The 26,987-nt window shown below is 36.1% G+C and overlaps 1 protein-coding gene across 1 annotated transcript in view; it reads right to left on the bottom strand.

Annotated features, from left to right (window-relative positions):
- LOC148945230 (uncharacterized) overlaps positions 1-26,987 on the bottom strand; it is a 440,269-nt gene that overhangs the window by 182,005 nt on the left and 231,277 nt on the right. Inside the window, exons 4-5 of the mRNA XM_089098750.1 lie at positions 6,279-6,356; positions 1,001-5,497 (exon numbers count right to left, since the gene is read on the bottom strand). Coding sequence (XP_088954876.1) covers positions 1,001-5,497; positions 6,279-6,356 — 4,575 coding nt within the window. The remainder of the gene's footprint in view (positions 1-1,000; positions 5,498-6,278; positions 6,357-26,987) is intronic.

Genomic DNA, 26,987 nt, shown 5'->3' with positions numbered 1-26,987 from the left:
GAGGAAAATATCCCCCTGGAAAATACCCAACGGAAAATACCCAACGGAAAATTCCCCCCGGAAAATACCCCACGCGGAAAATACCCCCGCGGAAAATATCCCCCCCCCTCCGGAAAATAGCCCCCGGAAAACACCCCCCCCCCCAAAAAAAAAAGAAGAAAAACAACAAAATACCCCCCGTGAAAAATAAGGCTTTCTAAGTTTGAGAATTTTATTTGAGTTTTATTTTTTTAATTTCCATAGGGGACGGAATTTTGGTACTTGTGTATTATGCGCCACTCACTCAAGTTTACGCTGTGTAAAATTTGAGAACACAACGGGTTTTTTTGTTAGTTTCTTCGTTACTTTAGAAATAAATTTGCGCTATAGATTTGCACATTAGGGGGGGGGGGTAAGCATAGCGGGACTGCATGCAAAATCTGTTTGGTACAATTATTCTGCATATTAGATGGATAGACAAATAAGTGTATTTTAAAGCCAAATATACGGCCATGAACCCAGTAAAATAACATAAATGAATATAGTGGCTGGGAGAATTTTAAATAGTTTCCAGGAGATGAAATTTTAAGAAGAAATTTTACACTGGGTGAATTTGCAAGAATTCATATACGTAATTTCTTTATGTCTTGCTTTCTCTTTGCCGATTTAATTTTACGTGTGGGGATGTTAAGAGTAACTGTCGGGGGTAAATCTTCGCCAGGATTTTCCACGGGGGGTATTTTCCAGGGGGGTATTTTCCGCGGGGGGGGGGGGGTATTTTCCGCGGGGGGGGGTATTTTCCGCGGGGTGTATTTTCCGTGGGGGTGGGGGTATTTTCCAGGGAGTATTTTCCAGGGGGGTATTTTCCGGGGGGTATTTTCCGGGAGGTATTCACCTGGGGGGTATTCACCTAGAACCGTTTCTGGGGTATCAAAAGTTAAGGAACAAGATGCAGCAAGGTTTTAAATTGTACTCAAGGTTTGTCATTAGTTTAAATAGGCCCATGCAGACTCACCAATACCTGGTAACAATTTCTGGGTTTCTTGATCAAGTTCACTCACAGTTAGATTAGTCTCCAATTCCTCCAAATGTGTCGAGCAGTTAGTACTTCGAGGTAATTCACTACTAAATTTATTTACCTTATTTAAGTTTCTCTCAGAATTTGTTTTACATCTATAATCTTCACAAAGAGATTGACGAATGGCTTCATCAGCTTCTAATGATACAGGTCTACTTTTACTACTTCCAGATGATGTAGATAGGTGCATCTCTTGCTTAGTCGTCTTTAGCCAATCAGAAAGCAGGGCTGCTTTAAGTCGGCTGTTTTCCTTTTTGTGCGTACGAGGAAGTGAGCCAAACATGGACCCTGATTCCGAAGAATCACTAGGAAAATTTGCACCGAAAAATATACTCTGAGACAAAGAGCGCCTGGGTGGAGGAGGAGGTGATTTCAAAGCTGGGTTCAAACTCCCAGATCTTAAAGGTGATATTCTCCCATCAGAGTAAAAGCTACCTTCTAATGTGGCGATACTTGATATGGACGTCTGTCTAGAATGTGCTGGCGTTCTTTGATTAATTACATCTTCAACAGGTGGTGGTGGTACTGGGGGAGGAATTTGAGTATAAATTTCTTCTCTTTCAAAATACTGCTGCGTTTCTATGAAACTTTGATTGATGTGCTCGCAAGTGATCCGTGAATTATGACCGGAATGATTATGACTGGAACTATGAAGATTTGTAACCGGTGAAAAATTTTGGCAAAGCCGATTGAATAAGATTAATTCCTTTTCATCAGGGTCCGAAGAAGGAGAGTTTGGCCTAATGGGTGGCAATGGACTATTTTCAGCAGAAGAAAAATCTAAATCTGAGTAATAAATATTTTCAGATTCTAAAATTTTGTTTCCAATTATGTCTTCTATTAAACAATTGCTGGGCACACTTGGAGCAGAGGCATTCCTTTGCAGAGCAAAATTTCGTCTTCTCACAGCTGGTGGACTAAATGCACCAAAACGAAAACGCTTAATTACCTCAGTTGAACTTAGTCTGGGAGGAGGCTTAGGGACTTGACTCTCACTAGAAAACTTCACTATCTTACTAAAACTTTCTGACGTTGATAAAGTTCTCCTATTCTCAGAGTTTAGATTACTGTTGCCAAAGTTATTTTCGGTTATAATGAAGCTGTCATTGCCAGAGTTTTGATTTGATGACTCAATCAATTCGCCATCTCTTATACTAGATTCATTATCTTTGTCTGCTAATGTAGATGGTGTTCTAATTTCCTTTAAATTAGATGCGAAATTAGAATCAACATCTTGTACTTTGGAGCCAGAATAAGCTGGTGCCAAGACGTTTGCTGCCAAAAGAAAATGTGACTCAGTATCGTGAAAGTTTTTATACTTGTTTAGAACAGGTGGAGGAACTTTAATTGAGTCTTCCCACTTCAGCCTAGTTTCTGGCTTTTTTAAGATTATCGCGCGTTCCTGCTCTCGCCAAAATTTCCGCAATTCACTCACAACATTCTTGTGTGACAAACTGTCTATCTCGTTGGATTTTTCAATATTTTTATTTTTAGCCATGTCATCAAAACTGGTAGGTTTCCTAACAGGTTGTGGACTCAAACTAGGATATGGGCTTCCGAAAGACTTGCTTTTAGTTAAAGCAAAATTACCTTGTTTAGTTTTTGAAAAACCTGTAAATATTTTGGTTTCTTCTTGACCCCTTAAGATTGGCACCTCAATTACCGTACAAGGTGTCATACTTCGCGAGTCAATACTCTCACAGCTTGCATCGATAAAACGTATAGGAAGCTCTGTTGAAGGCTGATCCCTACACAAGAAAACTGGACTACTCTCCTTTGACGTATCTTGCACAGCCGGTAAATGATTCAAGGTATAAACCTCTTTAGTACTAGTTTCCAATTTAGAAAAAATAATGGAATGTTCATGAGTGGTGTCTTGCGAATCTTTTATTTTCTCCGGCGGACAATATTCCTCTGCTTCATTATTTGACGGAATAGTTGTTAAACTATAGCTTGCATTCTCAGGAGAATCTACAGCTACTGAGTGACCACAAGCCAGTTCCTGGGATTCTTGCGGAAATTGCAATTCAATATGAATCTCATTGAAAATTGTGCAGGTCTTTTGCTCTTCTTTGTCTTCATTCAGGTTTTGGCAAAATTCACTTAATTGATCTTTTGCTTCTTCTATACTGGAGCTGAGTTTTGTTTCTATTTCTTTATTTGCCTTATCTTGATTTAAAGGTAATTCTTTGGTAGACACTTCGTCAACTTCTTTACCCAGAAAATTCCGTTTCAAAGCCTGCATTCGATTATATACTGTCCTACAAGGATTAGTTGTGTTTTGTGTATTTTGTCGATTATCGTTTTTGTTATCACAGTCAGATTTCAAAATTTTATCATTTTTATGGTCATTATCATTGTTTGGGCCAGCATCTTCAAAATCGGGTTTTTCCATCATTTTGTTATTATCTCCGCTTTGAGATTCATTGCAAGAATTATTCTTGAACATTTTTGAAAACGAAAAAACAGAGCGCTCATTAGATTCTTTTATCTTGTCTTTGCCAAAATTAAAGAGCTTAGTAAAACTTCTTCGATCCGAAGCCGAGGATTTCACCGGTTCATTTGGCAGTGACAAATCATCATCAAATTGTTTTGTTTGTGACCTAATTATACCGCTCTCACCTTCGTCACCGATTTCAGTTTTTGAAGAGTCATTAGTTAAAGTGACGACAGGGAGAGGCAATAAAACATCCTCGCTATCTCTATTGGAAACTATTCCCGCTTTCTCTTCGACGTCTTCGCAGAACCCAGATAGTTCAGCAACAGGCTTTGGAATTTCTGAGAGTAATAAGCTACGGCGATCGGGACCATTTTGGCACAGTTTATCTAAATGAGTCATAAGGTCACTTGGGCTGACATCATTAAATGTCTCAGAAGCAACAGAATAAGCGTCTGATTCATCACTGTTTTCAATTATAATCGGCTCAGCTCGTACAAAGCCAGACATTGTTGAAATGTCAATTGAATAGTTGTGTTCACTTTTTATATAAAAATCAAAAGCTTCTTTAAGCTTTTTATAAGCTGTTGAACAGCAGGAACTGTTCGTGTCAATATCAAAAACTTCTTTATTTATTAGTGACAATCTTGGCTGAGGAGTTGGTTCATAGCGTGTTTTAATTTCTTCGATGGTAATTGTTTTTTCGTTCTCGTCTTCACTTTGATATTCTAACGCATCAAAGCTTGAGCCAGCTTCACAATTTGAAATTTCTGATAAACGAATTGACCCTTCTTCAAACTGTATTGTATCACTTTCCCCCTCTGAAAGGAAAGATTTTGTAGGCGAAAACAGAGGTTTCCGTGTTTCTGAAAGATGACCTTCTGAAGGTTCTTCGTCTTCCTCTGAAAGGGATTCAAGAGCAATACTACCTCTATTACTTAAAACATCAGATAGTGTATCACTGAAATCACGGCTACTTCGAATCTCAAAATCACTCACGTCGCTACCTTCCTCAGGTATAACATCCAAAAATCTCCTTGGAAAATATATTGGAGGAACAGTTCTTTTTTTAGGAGATGGACAGTCTTCCTTGGATAAAACATTGTCGTATTCTTCAAAATCAGATTTTTCATTATCTTCATAGTTGTAATGAATTTCTGTAGTCATATCTGTTTGACAAGTGCTAATAGAATTTTCTGTTTTTTGCTCGTCAGTTTCAGATTCTTGTTTAACAGAATCCAATAATTTTAAAAACTCAGTAAGTTCATCTATTGAAAGTCCATTTTGATTCCCCGATTTGCAAGAAACCTCACCCCCATCTGCCATACCCCTCTCACCTGTTTCCGAAGAGCTTTCAGAGGAAGCAATGTCTTCTTTTGGCATAGGAGTAGAGATTGCAGGCATTTGGGCTGGATACCACGCTGTTGGAGGCATCGGTGCAACAAACCGTTCCTGACATGTAGGAGGATAGACAATAGAAAACGGTTGTTGACCATATGAGCATTGTTGGCACGAAAAGTTGTGGGACGGTGCATACATTGGCAGTGGAGGTGGGACAAAGGCTGGAGCCATATGAGGAAGTGTGTAAAATCCCCTGGTAACACATTGATACTGATGTGTGTTACAACATACTGGAATTGCAATGGCTGGCTGAGCTTGGGGTTTAATATCATCACCTCGTAACTGTGACTCTATGTCACTAAGTATATGGGAGATTCCCTCAGTTGTGGCTTGCAACTCAGTTCTATTTTTACCTTTTACAGGAGGATCTTTCGGGATTAAATCATCGACATTTTTGCTTTTCTGAACGTTCTCATTAACAATGTCTTGTGAAATAGTATTCTTAGGCTTTATTTTAAGAGCTATGTGGATATCATCTTCCTCAGAATTTTCAATTTCGACTTTGTCTAAACTCTTACGAAAAGTCACTTTTTTCGTTCGTGAATTTCGATCGATGCTCGACTCCCTTTGACCTTCAAGATTAACCAAGCCTCCAAGAGAACCTAATTAAAAAAAATGATACTTTTCAAAACCACAAAAATATACAGTATTATTTTCCCTAATTAATTAAAATATGTTATTTTGTTGTTTATACAATTCTTCTTAGCCATCAGTTTGGAGTTTTACATTCTTCTTTTATTGAACTTCCAAATAAAATATTAAGAAACATAATTCTTTAAATTATAAATGTCGTCAAGGTAAGTTATGTGCAACATAACCATAGTTTATTTATGTGAAAACTATAACAAGTGGAAAAATCATTTTATTACACGAAAAAAACCATTTTGCTTAGTAAAATTCAAAAGAAAACTTCGTATGAAAAATACTTTAAATTGTCACATTGTCATATCATGAATTTTTTTATGTATATCATATAGTCACAAGAAAAGGCAAAAATTAGTTTCAACGAATACTTAAGGCTTGGGCACAACAGAAACATCCCTTTTGTATTTACTCAAGGGAAGAAACAAGCCCCAATTTTATTTATCAGAATGTTTTCAACAGTAAAAATGGCTTACTTTTATATTTTACTCAGTCAGGAATTTTTCATAGCAAAACTAATACGACACTAGCTTTCAGAGAATGGTAGAAGTTCGTGCATAAATTTGCAAATAAAGCGTAGCTAGCGAGGGGGAAACCCTTTTCGGAGAAAACCCCTTTCAGAAAAATGTGGAAACTTTACGTCTTAAAATACGTTTTTTTAATTAGTTTTAAAGCCCCATCCTCAAGATTGTGATTTTGTGCACCCCTATCTGTATAGCGATGAACAGCAAAGGAACTCACCCTCGTTTAAATTATCTTTTGAATCTTCTTGCAAACCCAATTCGGCTCTCTTTTGGATCTTTTCTTCTTCTTTGCTTTCTAAAAGAAAAAAAAACAATAATAATACGCCCAGTGCATATGTTAGTGATCAAACAATTTATGGCAAAAAATCGTAAGTAAAGACTAATCTATGCCAATGATAACCAAAGCTCTAAAAATACGCAGTTTAGAAACTATTTATAAATAAAAATCTTTGTTTTACACTCAGTTCAAATATGCAAAATTTATTACATTTATAAACACAGATCAAAAATTATTACCATAAGTAAATTTGCCTAATTTTGGAGAAGAGGAGGCAAGAAAACCCCCAAAATATGTCAGATTTTAAGGATAATTGCACTATCCTTAAAACCCCATTGGAAAATTTTCGGTCTCAATCGAACAGAAATAAAGATTATTATTTTGCTTTTTAAGATCTGCCTCATTATTGGGTTTCATGCGAAAGGAAAATACTTAAGATTCAAAATACTTTTTAAGATTCAGAAATGAAGGAAGGGCAACTAGACCTTATTCCACACCCTTTCTGCCCCGATGGACGTCGCAAGGAAGCGTAGAACCGTTTCAGAATTTCAAGATTATCATCTGAATCAGAGAGGTTGACATACAAAAAAAAGCTGTGAAGGTATCGCCATCTAGGCAGCCCGCAGAGTAAGAAACCAAAGTTATGAAGGATTGCCCATTTTTCAAAGGCATATGCCTTCATATACTTCTGAAAACGCCTTAAATGTATTTTTTCTGGCCACTTCGCACTTTTGATGTCGTCGTAGAAACTGGAAAGTCATCAGCTAGGAACTCATAAATCATGTTAAAATGATATTCAAACTTTTGTCCTGTATTGACGCAGTGGGATTGATCTCTGCTTGGTAATACACGATCCTAAGTTCAAACTCAGCTTCAAACACTAGCTGCAGGTCCCAGAATTTGATTGCGGTGATGAGATTATGCGAAAATCAGTCCATAATAATCCAAATAAGAAGAAGAAAAAAAGAAGGAACTCTCAATGAATGTTTTCTACGCAAAGATTCACAGAATTTTCAAAGGGTATACTCTGGAAACGATATGTGTACCTAAGGAAGTTAAAACTTTCATGGAGTTAAATGGAGTTAAAACTTTCAGGGAGTGAGGGGAGGGGTGACAAGTAGACCTCAAAATTTAGTTTCGAAAGTGGCAGATGTATATTAAAAGGCACTCTGCGTATTGGGGGATAGATTTGGAACTTACAGAAAGTGAGGGGAGCGGAGTGAGGTCTGAGGTCTCAAAATTTAGTTGGAGGGGTGGTGGAATTAAATCAAAACAACTATGAGCAACCAATTCATCAAAGTAGTATATCTAAAGCGTCTTGAGAAGAGCTTGGGGATGAAGTTGAAGCCGTCAGGCACTGCTAGGAGAAGAAAGATGGAGTGGGTTAAAGTGCTTTAAATTGTGTACTGGAAGACAGGGGAGGGGCTGATAACATTTTGTCTCCAGCTTGCTTAAACATTTTTGCACTAATAAGCTCCAATGGAACTTGAAATCTATGCACGACAAGTATTAAGGTAAATCAAAGCATTGGCATATGGAAACAAAAAGTCTCCAATATGTCGAGAAAGGGTTAGGCTATCACTTTGAAACTGACAAGGAGTTTTGAGCAGGAGACGGGGGATGATAATAGACCTTGAATTGTGACCAGGGAAGGGAGGAGAGCTAAATCAAAAGACACAACGTGCATCCAGGTTATGTTACTATTATTCTCCATGACCACACTGCCTTTTCTATGACGAAATCAATAAGAATTCCAAATAGGGATAGGTCCTTTTATTAGACAGTGAAACTAAATTATAAAACAAAGACTCTAAATATTTCGATGACACAGTCGGTCATCATCATCAGTAGAGTTCCTCTACTGATGATGATGACCGACTGTGTCATCGAAATATTTAGAGTCTTTGTTTTATATTTTAGTTTCACTGTCTAATAAAAGGACCTATCCCTTTTTGGAATTCTTATTGATTTCATCCAGGTTATGAAAATAGCACATCTGCATAATGTTAGGAATGGATAGGGGAATGGAGCCAAAACTTCCAGGGTGGCTTGGGGAAGGAGAGAAGGGAGGAGGAACCAGAGGATCCCAAATTTTATTTGGGCAGAGGGGTAGAATATGTTTTGTCTCTAATCAGCCTAAACAGTTGTGCGCAATAAGCCGCTATGGGAGCTAGAATCGAGTCACACTTAAGTAGCAAGATAAATCAAAATACAATATGTTCTGCCAGGTCATTGAAATAGCGTATCTGCTTTATCTTGAAAATGGCTTTGGGTATCACGTTGAGATTTTTAAGGAGTTTTAGGGGACAAGTGAGCCTCAAAATTTTGGTCAAAATCTATACAAAGTGTTTGATACTATAAGTCCTTTTGGGACTAAAATCTATCCTAGGTGAAGCAGCGATGAAAAAACAAAGACAGTATGTTCACCTAAGCCAATCTACCTAGGGTAAAGTTACCTATCAACAGCTATTAGCTTATGAACACAGCTAAAAACTAAATTAAAAAAACTTGAGCAAATGTTCATCGAAAAGCAAAACTAGAGTTCAATCGACATTTGTTCAAATACAAGTAAATTCCAGAAGTAAATAAGACTGGATCAACAAACTTCGAATTTTCTGATTATGCAAATCTAAACCCTTCTCTACACAAAATTGTAGTCCCTCAGTCCATTACCTTAGAAATATACAGCCTTTGGAGAATCCATAGATTTAGCATTTTAATGTGTAAAAACCAATATATTATCAGTTTCTAGCTCTTTGCGTGACGATTTAGGGTGATAAAACCCCTCCTTTTTCGATTCTCGTGCTGCTTTTATAACAGTCAGTGTAAGCTTAACGATACAGTAAAACATTTCTAATATTAAATTATAAATATATATTTACTTTTATTTGATAAAATATAAAGAAGTAGACAATTTTTATTTGGACTACACTAAAGGAAACAATCTTTGGAACAGATCAGCAGTAAGAAGTGGAAACGGCAGTTTTTTTTAATATTTCTAATTTCCAAATGCTATAAGATAAGCCTTTCACTGTGTTAGCTTCTTCCTATCAGGGTACCGTGATTAATCAGTTGATGAAGAAACATAACAGCCCAGATCTGATTTTGGTAGGGGGAGTCAAAATCATATTGGAGGGGGGGGGGGGTAGATGATGTTTAGACTTTTTTAAAGGAGATTTTACTGGTTACTAAGCCTTTTAAAGATATGAGTAGGATTACTACTGTTCTCTTTTTCAATATATTTGTTACTATCAATCCGAAAATATTGTTCAGCATTAAAGTGAGTGAGCAATGTTCCAACACTAGGTTTCATAATATGAAATCCTAAATGAAATAACAAAATTAGATTCTGTATTATCATTGGCTAAAGTATAGTATTTTATTTTCTATCAACAAAAAGAGCATTATAGATTCAGAGTAAATTTTGGGACAAAGGCTGGATTTACTTTATCTCAACACTTATCCACCCTAAGAAAAAAAAAAAAAATTAACGACTTTGGCCTAAGAAAATAAAGCTATTGTTGTGTTCACGTCTCATGAAAAATCTTTGGATAACTCCCTTCTCCCCTAAGGATCAGACTTTCATTTGCCTATGTTTCATGACCATCAATGGCTATTCAACAAACGCAACAATTCTGAAGGAACGATTAAATAAAAAAAAAAAACATGCTTTTTCAACTGAAAATAAGGAGTAACATTGAAACTTAAAATGAACAGAAATTATTCCCCATATGAGGGGGCTGCCCCCTCCTCATCCCTCACTCCTTACGCTAAAGTCTTAAAGCTTTTTTTCTAATTCAAATTCAACGTTCCTTGTGTTTCAGGAGTCATTCTTAAAGAATTGGGATAAAAAGTCAAACTTTAGCTTAAAGAGCAAGGGACAAGGAAGAGGCAACACCCCTCATATACGGAATAATATGTGTTGGTGTCAAACTTTAATGTTGCTCCTTCCTTTCAGTTGAAAATATTTTTTTTCGTATTTTTAAATTAAATCCTGACCGTTTTTCAAATCATACCAGGATTACCCCCCAAGAAATATCCCCCTCTCCAAAAAAATTCTCCTAGTGCAAGGTTCCCCCCCCCCATCGGAGAGAATTCTTCACGAACAGTTCCCATATATTTCCCAATAACAAATACTATAAAACAATGTAAACAACGAGACTAAAAAATATGTAAACAATGGAGAAAATGCACAAATTACATACTTTTCTCTAGTGACAGTGGCGGGTCATGCCATCCCCAAAGGTACAGTTATTGTACCTTCAAACTATCCTGAACAAAATAACTATCTAAAAATTTTGATCGGATGACTTTGGGGAGAAAGAGGAGCGTGGGAGGGGGGCTAATTGCCCTCCAATTTTTTTTAACTTAGAAAAGGCATTGGAACTTTTAACTTCCGTTCAGATGAACCCTCTTCTGATCTTCTAGGATCATTGGTTCAATATGATCACCCCCGGGGAACACACACACACACAAAAACAAATAAACGTGCATTCTTGATGTATCTTCAGGCAAAAAATACGATATTTCATATTTTGTAGATAAAAGCTAGAAACCTCTACAGTAAGATTCTCTGATATACTGAATCTGACGATGTGATCTTCATTAACATTTCTTGAATTTTTGAGGAGTTTCCCTCCTTTTGGAAAATGAGGCAAATTTTCTCAGGTTCGTAACTCTTGCCAGGGGCGTAATAAAATCATATGGAGAAAAAAATTATTACATATCCCATGCCCCTTCCGAATATGGACCCCTCTTGCCCCCCCCCCCCAAAAAAAAAAAATGCTGGAGATTCACCCCTGGCTTTTGCTGGGTAACATAAAACTTTATTTTACATATTTGAAATCAGCAAGAAAAGTCACTTCTATTTTATGTATTAATTGTTATCCAAGTTCCTTCTTTTACAGTTTCGGAGTCAATTCGTTCCTTACTTACAGTCCGTTTTCACGAACCTTTTGATGAATGTGAGCTGAAAACTTAACGACTGGAAATCACTCTGAATCAGCGATGGTCGCTACACTCCTCAGCGTCCCGTTGTAAATATTACGGCATGGTCAGCCTTAAAATTCAAGGTGCTTCAAAAACTTATTTTGATTCAAGGATTCAAATTACTTCCTAAAATTTAATATGCAAAACTCGGTTACCTGAAAGAGACTATAAGATAATATTCAGATCCTCAAATGAAATCTACAATACGCAATAGAAGCCGAGATAGAACTGATTTGAATTAAAAGGTTAAACATGCAATTTCATAATTTTACTCTTTTTTAAAGGAGGAGTTTCACCTGATGGAAAAAAGATTAGCCCTTTTCGTGGACGAGCAGCCAACCAAGCACAGTTGACAGTCGAGATAAATCTTAACTAGCCAGCGGAACCTAAACCCTGGGAATTGCATTAACCTTATATTGTACCAAAGCAAAAGTTGCATAGGAAAATCTCATTTCTACTACTAAAGTAAATGCGAGATTTAAAGTTAAGAAATTGAAGAACAGCAAATAGTATGGTAAATACATAAGGATTTATTTTAAGATATGAGAAATGATGGGGATAATCGTGAAGAACTAATGTTTAGGGTTGAGGATAATTTGATTCTTGGATCTTGCAATAGATTGCGCACATTGGAGCAATACACTACATTACAGATACAGATTTGGACTTGTCTGTCTTTCAAAATAAAATAAGAATAAGCCCGACCAGCTGTGAACACGAGAAGAAGACTTCTGGTCCAACAACCCCAGACACTAGATTTTCAGTTATCCCTGTCATTTCTTACGTCCCAAATAAATACCAATGTATTAGCCGTACTTTTGTTTGCATACCAATGCTCTTGAATCTTTCTCTTCAAAACCATAAATGAAATACTACTAAGGATCTGACTGCTAGAGCACACAATCGTTAAGAAATAGACAAATGGAGGCTGATCAGAATGATCCAGATACTAAATTTCTGGTAATTTCCAAAGGTATAAATATGCTGTCTTAGTAAGATTGAAGGTTTGAATGCTGTTTTATTTATTTTCAGTGAAGCTCAAGGCTATTTAAAAATAAAAAAAAGGGCATACATGAGCTTCAATTTGAATAATTGAAGCTCATATACCCGGGCCTGCGTAGATTTCCACTGAAGGCGCATTTCTTGCACTCTTTTGGAGAATTTGAATGAAATAGCTATTTCCAAAATTTTTGGAGGGAACATGGGGATTCTGGGGACAAAACAGGAAATGAAAAGGGCTGGCTGCCTCCAATATGTTCTGGGCATAAAACCACACAAGAAATTCTAATTTCCGATTTAATGATTCCCCTTCCGAGTTTCTAACACGATTTATTTTTCAAGAATTGGCAGGAAAAAAATAATGCATGATAGACATGTCACTAAGTGGCGATAATTAGGGGAGGAGCGTACCCCACACCCCAAATTTTTGGCCCCAAGATTAAGAAATACTTTTTGGGGGGAGGGGGGTATTTTCACTGGATTATTTAAAAAAAAATTTATTGAAAAAATTGAAAAAAAATTGCCCCCCCCCTAGATTTTCGTGAGCTGACGTGGCTGACGGTGCTCTTTACTGTGTCAACTTCAACACGTTGACTGACGAGATGGGACATGAGTGTCATCATTAATATAATAAGTGTATTTTAAAATATTTATTGGAGTATTAGCCTAACCCTAGTTTTGTAGTCAGCAAGCTGAAAAGGAAAAAAAAAGTGCGAGATGAGTGCCATCATTAAAATAAAGAGCGTATTTTAAAATATTACTTGCAGTATCGACCCTAGTTTTGTAGTCAGCAAGCTAAAAAAAAAAAAAAAAAAAAAAAAAAAAAAAAAAAAAAAAAAAGCTTTATTGAACACTATCTATGAGAAATATACTTATTGTGCTTTAACATTAGATAATTGTAATTACAATATTAATGTTTTGAATAATTAACTTTTAATCCTTCAGGATGATGCCCCTTCTCAACCCCATGCTTTTTACACTGAAGTTTTAAAGTATTTTAAAATACTTCTTATTTAACAGCAATGTATTACAGTATTCCAATGAAGCATTCTAATACCTTGCCTTTTCTTTAACTTGCCCTCAAAAGTCTGCAATTTTGTTACATAAAGAGTCCAAAGGGCATGTTATCCAAGTTATCATTGAGGACTTGCATCGTCATATATGAAATTAAATTAAAAAAAAACAAGTTTTTTTTTAACTGAAAGTAAGGAGCAATATTAAAACTTAAAATGCACAGAAATTATTCCGTATATGAAAGGGGCTATTCCCTCCTCAACGCCTCGCTCTTTACGCTAAAGTTATACTCTTTCTCACAACGCTATTTTTTAAAACAATAAAAACTTTAGCGTAAAGAGGGAGGCGCTAAGAAGGGGACAGCCCCTCTCATATACAGAATAATTTCTTTTGGTTTTAAGTTTTAATGTTGCTCCTTACTTTGAGTTGAAAAACCTGTTTTTTTATTTAATTTTTGAACGTTTTTGAATTAATGGAGGTTTTGATTTTGGCTCACCGTACATGAAAAATTTAAAAAAAAATTTGCATATTAATTTTACTTTTATTTGGTTAAATGGCTTTCTCGAAAGTTGTTTAATTTTATTTACGAACATTTTCATTAGTAATAACTATACGTAACTTACGAATTAACTTACGTAACGATCTTCTATAGCCATATATTTTTAATACGCATATTACGGGTTTCGTCCCCTAGTCAATATCTCGCTCTTTACGCTAAAGTTCGAATTTTGTTTCAATTCTTTAAAAATGGCCCCTTAATCACAAAGGCCGTTAGTTAGAATAAATAGCTCTTATGAAAGTACTAAAAAATTTAGCTTGAAGAGTCATGTAATGACTAGGGGGCGAACCAAATCATATACCTAATAATTTCTGTTCGTTTTAAGTTTTGTTGTTGCTCCTTACTTTCAGTTGATTTTTCTTTATTTAATTTCTGATCTTTTTTTAAATAATGCTGGGAGATCCGGCGCCCCCTTCATAGCAATGTACCTTCCCCCATGAAAAATTCCTCCATAGAAAGATCCTCCCACATAACCTCCGACCCCCCCCCCCCACTACCAGAAAAAATCCCCCTTGAAAACTTCTATATACTTCCCAATAACCAATACTATATGTAAACATTGGGTAAAGTTCATAACTTTCAGCCCTCCCCCCGGGGACTTTGGGGGATTATCTCATCCTAAAAGACATATATATTATATTTTCAACCATGCTGAACAAAATGGCTATCTCAAAATTTTGATCGGGTGACTTTGGGAAAAAAATGAGCGTGGGAGGGGGCCTAGTTGACCTCTATTTTTTGGTCAATTAAAAAAGGGTCTAGAACTTTTAATTTCCATTCGAATGAGCCCTCCCACGATATTCTAGGACCACTGGGTCGATACGATCACACCTGGAAAAAAAACAACAAAAAAACAAAAAAAAACAACAAACAATTCCGTGATCTTTCTTCTGGCAAAAAAAATACAAAATTCTACAGTTTTGCAGATAGGAGCTTGAAACCTCTTCAGTAGGGTTCTCTGATACGCTGAATCTGATGTTGTGATTTTCATTAAGGTTCTATAGCTTTTAGGGGGTCTTTCTCCCTTTTTTTTGAAAATCAACCAAATAGTCTCAGGCGCGTAACTTTTGATGGGTTGGACTAAACTCGATTAAACTTATATATTTCAAATTAGCATTAAAATCTGATTCTTTTGATGTATCTATTGGTATCAAATTCCCGGTTTTTAGAGTTTCGGTTACTACTAAGCCGGGTCGCTTCTTGCTTACAGTTCGATACCACGAACTGTTTGATATATAGAGATTTTAGAAAACTGAAGGACATCATGAATTTTGTATGTATAGCTAATCTGACTTAAAGAAAATCATGTTATTATTATTACAATTTTTGTGCTGCGAAGCTGCGAAGAATTTCGGTACTTGTGCATTATATGGTACACACGAAAGAAGTCAAGTTTGGTTAATGCTAATGAAATAAAATAAAATAGGATGAATGTATTATAGCTTAGAAACAAATTTGGGCTATATATTTGCACGTTCGAGGGGGGGGGGGGGCAAAGCATAGCATATATTAGATACGCAACCTAGCCTAACCTAACCTAGTTACCTTCCCCCCCCCTAAACCCCAAAAAACAACAGTTTGAATATTATAAACGCAATAAACAATCACGCTTTGCAATCCATTTATCTCTTGCAAATACCCGTTTGACGGGTTTCCATTAGTAGTTCCTTGTACAGTATATAGCGGTGTGTACCATAAAATGTACAAGTACCAGAATTTTGAACTTCTCATAAGAGAGTATAAAGTCGTTATTTTTGCTACTCGAACTTCATCTTTTCAGATTGACTGATTTTAAAATAAATCACTGGAGCTACCACTCCCTACTAGGATTATTTAACGTTCAAACATTGTTTGGTCCTGTCAATTTATGATACAAGTCAACAATTTTTTTTTGGTAATCTATAATACAAGGGATACTCTGAAAATAATTTTGACGGCATTTCAAGGACTATGACGATTTTAAGGAATAAAGTAACGGAGACTCCAATATGCCATTATATATCAGAGAAGAAAATTTTTAAAAGATATGTTTATTATGTCACCTCGTATATTGATTAGTTTTAATATTATCTTTTGTTACTAAAAAAAAACCTTAGATATGGCGAGTTCCTTTCAAATGAGCCCTCTCCCAACACCACCGGTTCGGCACGACACCCCTGGGGAAAAAAACAGAACAAGGGAGACACATCACTGCTCCCCATGTGAAAAAGTAATCTTCCTTGCTGGTCAATTTGGGGAACTGTAATTCTTATATATGGGGTTTTCAAATATAGTGATTCCAATGGTGCACAATCATTTTTGAGAGGTTTCACAATTTTGCGAAACTACCATAAGCTTTTACTCTCAAGGCTATCCATATTATTAGAAGCTATTCCTAGATCACCTTCAAATGGGGAGCATTCCTTGCTTGACAGTTTATTCACCCCCCCCCACCAAAAATAAAAGTGCAAACCAGAAATATTCCTAGGAAATAAGAGGGATTAGATACTAATTACTACCTCTCCCCCATCCCCAAAACTCATTCTATTCGTATATTCATCTGAAGGGTCACTGAGCATTTGGATATTTTGGCATTGAATATACTCTTTGAGGTAACTGAGCCCCCCTCCTCTCCCCCCAAAAAAGGACACACGGTCCCTCCTCCGTAGTAACTGATGCACAGTTACGCATCACGGTATATAATGTAATGAGATATGAAGCAAATCAATTTAGTTGAATGAAGCTTTAAAATAAATGTTAGAAATATTCTTCTGAAATGAGAAGGGAGGTATTAGCAATTTATTTTGTTTAAAAAAAAGTTTTTATTGTTTAAAAAAAGAGTTGTGAGAAAGTCAAACTTTAGCGTAAAGAGCGAGGCGTTGAGGAGGGCACAGCCCCTTTCATATACGGAATAATTTCTGTTCGTTTTAAGTTTTAATGTCGCTCCTTACTTTCAGTTTAAAATTTTTTTTTTATTTAAAGGCTGCGAAAGCGGGGGTTTTGGGGGCGGCAGCCCCCCAACTGTACCTTCTAATCCCTGTACGTTTTAAGGTTCGAACTTGTGACTCAGCCTCTTTAACTCTTTAGAAAACGTAGTTTTTTTCAAATAATCATTACAATAAAACAAGGCGACCCTGGATCTGTAACAAAATTATACATGTCGGCTACGCGATTCTGGGGCATTGATCCCCTCTATATATACGTATTATGTACTCTTTATTTCTTTGAGTGTGGTCTTGAATCTGTTCTGAATTGTACTTAATTGTCTTGAAATTTAGCTTTTTAAATTTTGAGACAATCAAAGAGAGAATTTCAGACCAGTTATTTTTTATGATTTCAGGAAAGATATTAAAAAATATATTATATAAAAGGACAATACAAAGAATCGATAAAAATCTTGAAGGACAGTACCTAATCTTACAAACTCAAGATTATAACAAAATTGGAAATATGGAAAAAGCACAAGATTTTTTAATAGGACAGTTAAAAAGAAATTGTACCAACAATCAAAGACCAATATTTCTACTTCACAATTGAAAGGCCTTATCAGTGGGGGGGGGACTTGGCTTGAACCATTTATAAAAAAGGCAAGAAAACATGAAAAAAACAAATAAGAGACCTACCAATTGCTGTCAATTCAATAAAATTTTGGATGGGGGGGGGTGAATTTACCGTGTGACATCCAGAAGGGGGGGGGCAAATTTGGTTGTTTTTTCGAGTTTTCTATGAAAATATCAAGCCAGTGTCATGAGCAGCCACATTCAGGTATGCAAGCTGGTATTAAAGCAGTTGCACTGCATGCAATTTACATTCACCGTCGTGTCATAAACTCAACCTTGTGTTGGGTGCTTGTATTTAGAACTTGAGACGAATGGTATCTTTCTCCTCCATTTTTCAAGAGCTGTATTGTTTTATCGTGAATAGCAACATACACTACCAACTGTTTGTTAAGGTGTGCGTGTAACTGAACCACCGTGTAACTGAACCACAAGCAACTAAACCCCTGTAACTGAACCACCGTGCAACTGAACCACCGTGCAACTGAACTACTATACAACTGAACCATCATATAACTGAACCATTGTTTCCCTGAACCCTCTTGTAACTAAACCATCGTGTAACTGAACCACTGCACTGGAATAAATTATTAACTATTTTTAAGGCAAACGATAAACAACACGAGCGTAGAAAATACCACAAAATGAAAACAACAAAATGAGCAAATTGGTAAAAAAAAATTACAGTATGTAGACGGTGAGAGCCGCCATTTGAACCCCCCCCCCCCCCCGCAAAAAACATCCCTTAAGGAAAATACCCCGCGGAAAATAACACCTCACGGAAAATACCCCCCTCCTAGAAAATACCTACCCGTGGAAAACCTCCCACCCCAATCCACCCCCCAAAAAAAAATACCTCTTGCGGTTGGTTAGTCTCCAATTACTTTCGGGTTATAAAAAAGACTAGAAATGCCTGGGGATTATCAAACAATTTCTTCCTCCATCCTCCTGTCATCTCTCCCTTAGAACTAATTCTGTATTTATCTGAGGGCTCAATGAGAGCTGGGATGTTTTGGCATCAAAATGCACCCTTTGAGGTATCTCCCTCCCTCCCTAGCTACAAAACAATCAGATAACCCCATTGCAGAAGTTTCAGTTCCTCTTTAAGTTTTTTGATTTGCCTATTGCATACAGATAGTATTTGTCATTGGGAAACATACGGAAAATTTTTGCTTGTGGGTTTTCTGGAGGATCTTTCATGAGAAGAAAGTATTTGCCCGGAGGGGGGGGGGGCAAGATTTACACATAAATTACTCTTTTACACTTCCCTTAGAACTTCTCAATTAAAATAAAAAATAACACGACTCAAAGAAGATTTTTAAATTTTGAAAACCATAATTTCCGCGAGAAGGGTATTTTCCAGGTGATGAGGTTTCCGTGGGTGGAGGAAGGGAAATTTTCCGTGGGGGAGGGGGGTAAACGCTTAGGCCCGTGGAAAGTGACAGGGTGAATTGAACTCCGATTAACAGACATAAAAAAGAGAAATAAATCTGGATTTAAGAGTTTATGACGTCCAATTTTCTTTGTTTTTGTGACAACAAAACAGAACATTTTTATAAATCATCTTGACAGCAATTTATATAAGACTTAAAAAAGCAAACAATTCCAACAAGGTTGAACATGTAAAGATTCTAACTTGTGTTTTACCCAATGTAAGTATGGTGGTTGAGTTGCACGAGGGTTCAGTTACACGAGGACGGTGGTTCAGTTGCACGGTGGCTCAGTTGTACAGTGGTCCAATTGTACGGGGGTTCAGTACAATGGTGGTTCAGTTACACGGGGGTTTAGTTAAATGGGGTTGAGTTGCACAGGGGTTGAGTTGCACGAGGGTTCAGTTAAAGGGAGTTCAGTTGCATGAGGGTTCAGTAGCAAGAGGGTTCATTTGCATGGGGCTTTAGTTGCACGGCGGTTCAGTTGGATGGGTTCAGTTACTTGGGGTTCAGTTACACGGTCGTTCAGTTACAATGGAACCTTTTGTTAATGCTCAGAAAGCCGCTGGAATAACTGTTCCTCAGTTGGAGAAATCATCTACTACAAGATTGGTATACTGATATATATATCGGTGAACAAACTACTGAATAGATACAACTGTATCTTGACTGTTTCATCAATTACCAAAACATTCTTCAGACGTGGGCTCAGGCCAACGGACTTGCAACCAGTCTTCAGACATTTGAATTTATATTTACACTGAATCTAGCGGAATTCTTTTTTTGCCACAATATCTCTATTTGAGCAGCTGTTGGTGGTAGACCTAGTTTTCTCTAGAGCTACTGGTCTTACTGCAGCTACGCGAGATAAAATTATTGACATGAAGATGAAAAGGCTTTTGATGTAATGTGTCATAAAGCAATAGAGTTTTCTCGTGAGTGTGGCCTCACTGAAGACCTTTTGTAAAAATTTTCAGAATTGTGGTTCCTCATAAAAAAAGACCAAATGGTGCACAGTAAGTAGCTCCCAGCTTACCTGATTTTGTAACCACGTGAACTTTGAGAAATAGCGGTCTTGGTGATGTGAAAGATTGAATTAAGGGTATTGTCACAAGGGATTATTTTTTTGTAATGAGCAGATTTGGCCGCGATGTTGATAGCTGCTTCACGAATGCTCTTTCAAACAGTTTGTGGTAACAAACTGTAAGTAAGGAGCAACCCGGCTCAATGGTAACCGAAACTCTAGAAAACGGTATTTTGATACAAATAGATACATCAAAAGAATCAGATTTTAATGCTGATTTCAAATATATAAGTTTCATTAAGTTTAATTGTACCCATTGAAAATTTGGCTGAGAAAATTTGGAGCCTGAGAAAATTTGACTGATTTTCGGAAAAAGGAGGAAAGACCCCCTAAAAGCTATATAACCTTAATGAAAATCACACCATCATATTCAACGTATCAGAGAACCCTACTGTAGGGGTTTCAAGCTTCTATCTACAAAAATGCGGAATTTTGCATTTTTTGCCAGAAGAAAGATCACGGGTGCGTGTTTATTTGTTTGTTTTTTTTTTGTTTTTTTTTCCCAGGGGTGATTGTATCGACCCATTTGTCCTAGAATATCATGGGAGGGATCAATTGACTGGAAATTAAAAGTTATAGTGCACTTTTTAATTGACAAAAAAAAATGGAGGGCAACAAGTCCCCCTCCCACGCTCATTTTTTTCCCAAAGTCACCTGATCAAAATTTTGAGATAGCCATTTTGTTCAGCATGTTCGAAAATTTAATAAGTATGTCTTTTAGGATGACTTAATCCCCCGAAATTCCCGGGGGAGGGCTGAAAGTTATGAACTTTACCCAATGTTAACATATAGTATTGGTTATTTGGAAGTATACAGACGTTTTCAGGGGAGATTATTCCTGGTAGTGGGGGGGGTGGTTCGGGGGTTATGTGGGAGGATCTTTCCATGAAGGAAGTTTTCATGGGGGAAGGGACATTGCTATGAAGGGGACGCCGGACTTCCCAGCATTATTTAAAGCAAGATCAGAAATTTAATATAAAAAAACAACTATTTCAACTGAAATAGAAGCAACATAGAAACTTCAAACGAACAGAAAATATTACATATATGATTGGGTTCACCCCGTAGTCAATACCTCGCTCTTTAAGCCAAAGATTTTTTAGTAATTTCATAAGAGCTATTTATTCCAATTAACGGCCTGTGTGATTAAGCGGTCATTTTTAAATTTGAACAAAATTCGAATTTTCGCTTAAAGAGCAAGGTATTGACTAGGGGGCGAACCCCCTAATAAACAAATTAAAAATATATGAATATAGAAGTTCGCTACGTAAGTTAATTCGTAAGTTACGTATATTTATTACTAATAAAAACGTTCGTAAATATAATTAAACAAGTTTCGAGAAAGCCATTTAAATAAATAAAAGTAAATTAATATGAAAATTTTGTTTTAGTTATTCATGTACGGTGAGCCAAGATCAAAACCTTCATTTATTCGAAAACGTTCAAAAATTAAATAAAACAAACAAGTTTTTTAAACTGAAAGTAAGGAGCGACAATAAAACTTAAAACGAACAGAAATTATTCCGTATATGAAAGGGGCTGTCTCCTCCTCAACGCCTCGCTCTTTACGCTAAAGTTTGACTCTGTCACACAACTTGATTTTTTGAAACAATAAAAAAACTTTAGCGTAAAGAGCGAGGCGTTGAGGAGGGGACAGCCCCTTTCATATACGGAATAATTTCTGTTCGTTTTAAGTTTTATTGTCGCTCCTTACTTTCAGTTTAAAAAACTTGTTTTTTTTAATTAATTACTGTTAGTGTCAATCTCTGCATTAGATCTTGATCCGCCGCACTTTCTCAATACGAGCTGACTAGCTAGTGTGGCAGCGCATTACAAAGAAGTTTGCATTGACACAACCCTGTTTGCCTCGCAAACAGATCTTGTGAGAAGATATATCGACTTTTTAGGCAATGGGCAAAAGATCTCTTAGAACTTCACAATTTGGTGGAGGAAAATGTTGATAGCATTTTCTGAAATTTTGAAAATTGTAAAAATCTTCATTACTCTGCCTATCACAACGGCTTGTAATGAAATTCTCTTCTAAATTAAGCCTGATTAAGACCTATTTAAGATCAATAGTGGGTAACGAAAGGCTCAGTGATCTGATGTTGGTGTTTAGTGAAAAAAATTGTGTGAAATCATTGGATTTCGAGGCTATGGTTGGTATTTTTGGAAAAATGAGACCTCGTTGGTTCCCAGTTTTGCAATAAACTGTGAATTACTTTCCAACTTAAGTTCTCTGTATTTATTAAAAATTTTTTAATTGTTTCTTACTATTATTAGTTGATTTTGGGAGAGGCCTGGGCTAACTACTATGAAAGAATGTTGCTCTTAAACAACTGTTAGCCAGCCAATTTGGGGAACCCACAGAGGTTGCTTAGCCCCCCCCCCCCTAGTTCAGAATGAAATGACGCCACTGGGGTGAGTTACTATTGGCCCGAAACGCTCTTGACTTACAGTTCGTTACCACAAACTGTTTGATTTTATCAAACAGCCGACGTCCGGCATTACTGCCTCTGAAACTGGGAAGCTGAACTTAAAGTTTTCAACAATTTTAAGCCAATTGGCTATCTCAAAATTTTCAATCGATAGCAACTTCACTCTAATTGGTCAATCAATCTTTTCGGTTACTTTAAAAGGGCATTAGAACTTTTACTTTCAATTGGAAGGGTCCGTCTCCCAATTTTCTATAACAATTATTTCGATAGTATAGCCCCTGGCAAAAAAACAAAAACAAAAAAAAAACACACACATACAGAAACATCCGGGATCCTTCACGATAAAATGCAAAATTCCACATTTTTGTAGATGGGAGGTTGAAACCTCTAAGACAAGGTTTTCCGATATGCTGAATTTGATGGCGTGACTTTCATTAAAATCGCTTGCCCACCTCGGAGGTGTATTCCCCCTTGTTCGGAAATCAGGTAAATTTTCTCAAGCTCGTAGATTTTGTTACGTAACCTTAAATTATGAACTTTACATCTTCGGGAGCACCGTGAAAGGCACATCTGTTTTTATGTATATATTGTAGCCCAAACTTGCTTTTTTTTTAAAGTTTCATGCAGTATTAGCCCTGGTCGCTCCTTACTTAGATTTCGTTATCGCGAACTGTTTGATCGTTTGATGGAGTTGTTTTGCCTGGGGAAGAACATACAAAAATTATTTTTGAATTATTCTTGCATTTCCTCATTTTATTTTAATAGAAGGGAATCTTTAAACAATTACTGTTCAGCGTTTTTCAAGCAAACGTTTTATTTAAAAAAATGTTTTTTATTTCTTTTTTTGTGCGAGCTGCGGCAATACAGAAAAGATATAAAAATTATCTGGCGTAAAATCAGCTTGCCCGATGGCAAACAATAGCACCATTCAACTTCATACTTAAAGAGAAGAACCATAATAAAAAGGCAATTAGTCAACCAAAAATCAGTCTGTATTATTTACAACCGGCAATGCCAATGTATGAACCATAAAATAATGAACTATATTGTCTCATTTCACTGATTTTCTATAAAGCCTAGTGTTGTTTATTTAAAAACTTCACAAATGTCGGGAGTCCTCCCTTTCTAATATTCAGCGGAAACAAATTCCATCATCCATGAATGTTCGCTGTTTTATGGGAAGGTTAATTAATAACTGAGCTTGGGAATACTAGGCGATTCAGGAACGCCTCCTTTTCAAAGGATGCTTTGAATATGAGAATTGAGGGAATACCATGCAGAACTTACCAAGAATACTTAAGCTAAATCAATCTAAAGAACAACAAATAAACAATTTTCAAATTAGCGAGCAGCTTAGCAAGTGCTATAAAGCCGTCCTATAAAGTAGACAAATAAGATATTATATATGTCGTTTATGTCGATTACTTGTATGCTAGTAGCAATAATTTATGTATTGCAGACATTAAATTAATTTAAAATTTAGCAAAACCCGCAGGTCTATGAGTTCTGAAAAGTTGGAATTAATAAAATATAAAGAACAAAATTAAATGAAAGTTAAGGTATATAGGCAAAGAGATTCACCTGTAAATAATATTAGCGTGAACACAAATAGATAGATTTATCCACAGATTTTCTCATTATTTTTACCAATGATTCCTTGGGTTTAGCAGTGAATCCTAGGATTTATCAACGCACGCCAGTCAAAAGTCCAAAAGAAGCTAGTAAATGACTATCGATAAAATATTATTTAGCAAATGACAAATTTCTAAAACTACTCAAGCAAATTGATTTATCATATTTTCAAATTATTGTAGAGGTAAGAAAAAATGAAAGTTTATTGAAAACAAATACCAATTTATAACTTTTTAAAGGGTAGAAACATAAAGTATTTTTAGAGTAGAAAAATTAAGCATTTTATGATGCTTTTAATACTTGAATTCGTTTAATTTGTCACGACTTCCGTAAAATGATCCCCATCCAATGAATGGCTCTATTTCCTGTTTTAAAATGTATACATCTTGAAAAATCAAGCAGTTCGTGGTAACACACCGTAAGTAAAGAGCGACTCGGGCTATTAGTAACCGCAACTCTAAAAAAAAAAAAATCTGATAACAATTATTACATCAAAATTGATTTTTTTTTAATGTTGATCCGAAATGTATAAAATTTACTAAGTTTTAAGTTACCCATCAAATACTACGTGCCTGAGAAACTCTCGATGTCTCCCTCTTTCCTCTCAGAAAAGGTGATCCGATCTTGATGAAAATTTCACTATCAAATATGGATATTCAAGAGTCCTTAACGGAATTTTCAAGCCCCTAACTACGAAAGTGCGAAATTTCATATTTTTCGGGGCAAAAATATGCGCTTATTTATTCCTTTTTTATTTTCTTATTTTTTACCAAGGGTGATCATTATTAAATCAGCCGTCGTAGTTTTCATTCAACCAAAAATGACAAACTCCAGTGCTCTTCTTAAGCGATTAAAGGCCCAAAACTCTCCTCCTGAGTCAATTTCCAACCCCCCTTCCCCCATGACACATCGCAGCCAAACAGGTTGTCATGTCAAATTTCCAGTATAGTAATTTTTACCAAACGGTCAAAAAACAAATGAAATCTCCCCCAAAAATAGGTTACTTTCGCTATCCTCATAGCATGAGCAAGGGCCTTTGTTATGAAGAATTGCTAATTTTTTACAGATTAAAAGATAAATAAATCTTAAAGGAGAGGTGGGCTTGTTATACACTGTTGAACTCGAGATGTTATGGATGTCATGGGCAAGAGCATCTTAGGTTTTTTAAGTACGTTTTGGCGAAGCGGCCCCAACTTATGCAAACAACCTTTAAATGAAAATTTAATCAGTGAACGGCATTAGAAAGGTGAACATACTATACATTGCTGCAAGCAGGATTTCACAGAAAATTTATCCGAACAATTTTAATAACCCGATGAAATAACCCGTTTTAAATTATGTGCCTTTTTTAGGATTAGGAATACAACAAAGAACGCGGAGTATACAAATAAACCATGTTGGATGGAAATTTAGAGGCTCTATTTAAGCAGAAAACATGATATGAGATTGAAAGTCAAAATATTTGTTCCCATGAGAAAGTACGAAATGTGCAGAATTTTTTTTTTTCTGGAGGCAAACTCTCTGAAATATCTAGAATACTATAGTAATCAAAAATAGAGCTTTAACTAAGAAAAACTTGCTTTTTTACGTGAAAGTAAAGAGCAACACTAAAACTCAAATTAAAAGAAAAGCTATGTTGCATATGGGTTCGTATTTTGTAACAATAGGCCTCTTAAGATAGTTACATGAAACACAAATAGAACCGTTTGATAGGAAAGACACCCCAAAACGCAGGAGACCCTCCAAATTTTCTTATATTCTCCGAATCTGCTTATATTCTCCCCTTTTTTCCATGCTGTGTTTGTTGTTTCTAACTGTGTTTGTTTGTTTGTTTTTCTAAGACCGTGGCAATTTTATTTAATTACATTTAACTTAATAACATTTTAGAACTCTTGAGAAAATAATTTAGTTTTGTTCCAAGTTGGGTGACTGTTCATGGGATTTTTCTTGGCAGACATTTAAAACAAAGGAGAAAATAAAACTCAAGCGGCATCGAGTGTTTTGAATTTCCAACAGGCAGTTTTACTTATACAGAAAATTATGCTAGAAATTTAGGATTTTAACCTCAGCCTTAATGATAGTCGATTTAAAATAAGTACAAGCAGATCGAGCTTCGCTCGCTGAAAACCAAACCAAAAGTAAAAACTTCCACGTCAGTAGAAAGATCTATACAAAAATAAAGAGTCTGAAGATACATTATCGAATAGTTTATCTTATATACAAAAATCAGAATTTCGGTAATAACTGCTTAATCTCTTCTTTGGGTGGTTTGTCTATATATAAAAGACTGATTAATTAATCGTTAGTCAGACATGCTCGAAGGACAAATTCAGGCTTGTGGTCTCCCATATATGTTGAGATTCGTGCAACTTTCCCTCCAATATTAACTATTTTCCATATAATTCCCATTTTAAGCATTGGTATCTCACTCCTAAATATATGCCATCTCCAGGCAGAAATCTTGCATTTATTTTTGTATTAATGTATTTATATAAATATATATTGCATTAGGTGCAATATATTTTTATATTTATTTAAAGTAGAAATTTTATTTTATACAATTAAAATACAAATATTTGACATAAATCTTCATTCATATCAAAACAAGTTCAAAGTTTGATAAAGATGTACCGTATTGTAACGGTAAGAGATGTATTCAGTAAAAAATGTTATAGCTCTAACCTGAATAAATATACCACCCTAATTTGATTGATGGATAGAATGTATGGAGCTTTTTTATTTAAGCCAGGAACAGCAGTAGAGGAGGGGGCAGGGGAGTCGTTTGGGAAGGGCAAGGGGGGGGGCAGTTGCCCCTCCAATAATGTGGAGAAAAAATTAATATAGCCCATGCTCCGTGAATATCCGGATATGAACCCCTCTTGCCCCCCCCCCCCCAATAAAAATACTGTAGATTCGCCCCTGGAGGGGGTGCTTTCCCTTTACAATTAAAATTCGCCTATTTTCTTGA

Source organism: Artemia sp. Qi Xiang Cuo, chromosome 13 (genome assembly GCF_049724085.1).
Source record: "Artemia sp. Qi Xiang Cuo chromosome 13, ASM4972408v1, whole genome shotgun sequence".
Classification (NCBI taxonomy): Eukaryota; Metazoa; Arthropoda; class Branchiopoda; order Anostraca; family Artemiidae; genus Artemia; species Artemia sp. Qi Xiang Cuo.
Note: the sequence above shows the minus strand (reverse complement) of the source record. Positions and strands in the feature narration are given on the sequence as shown.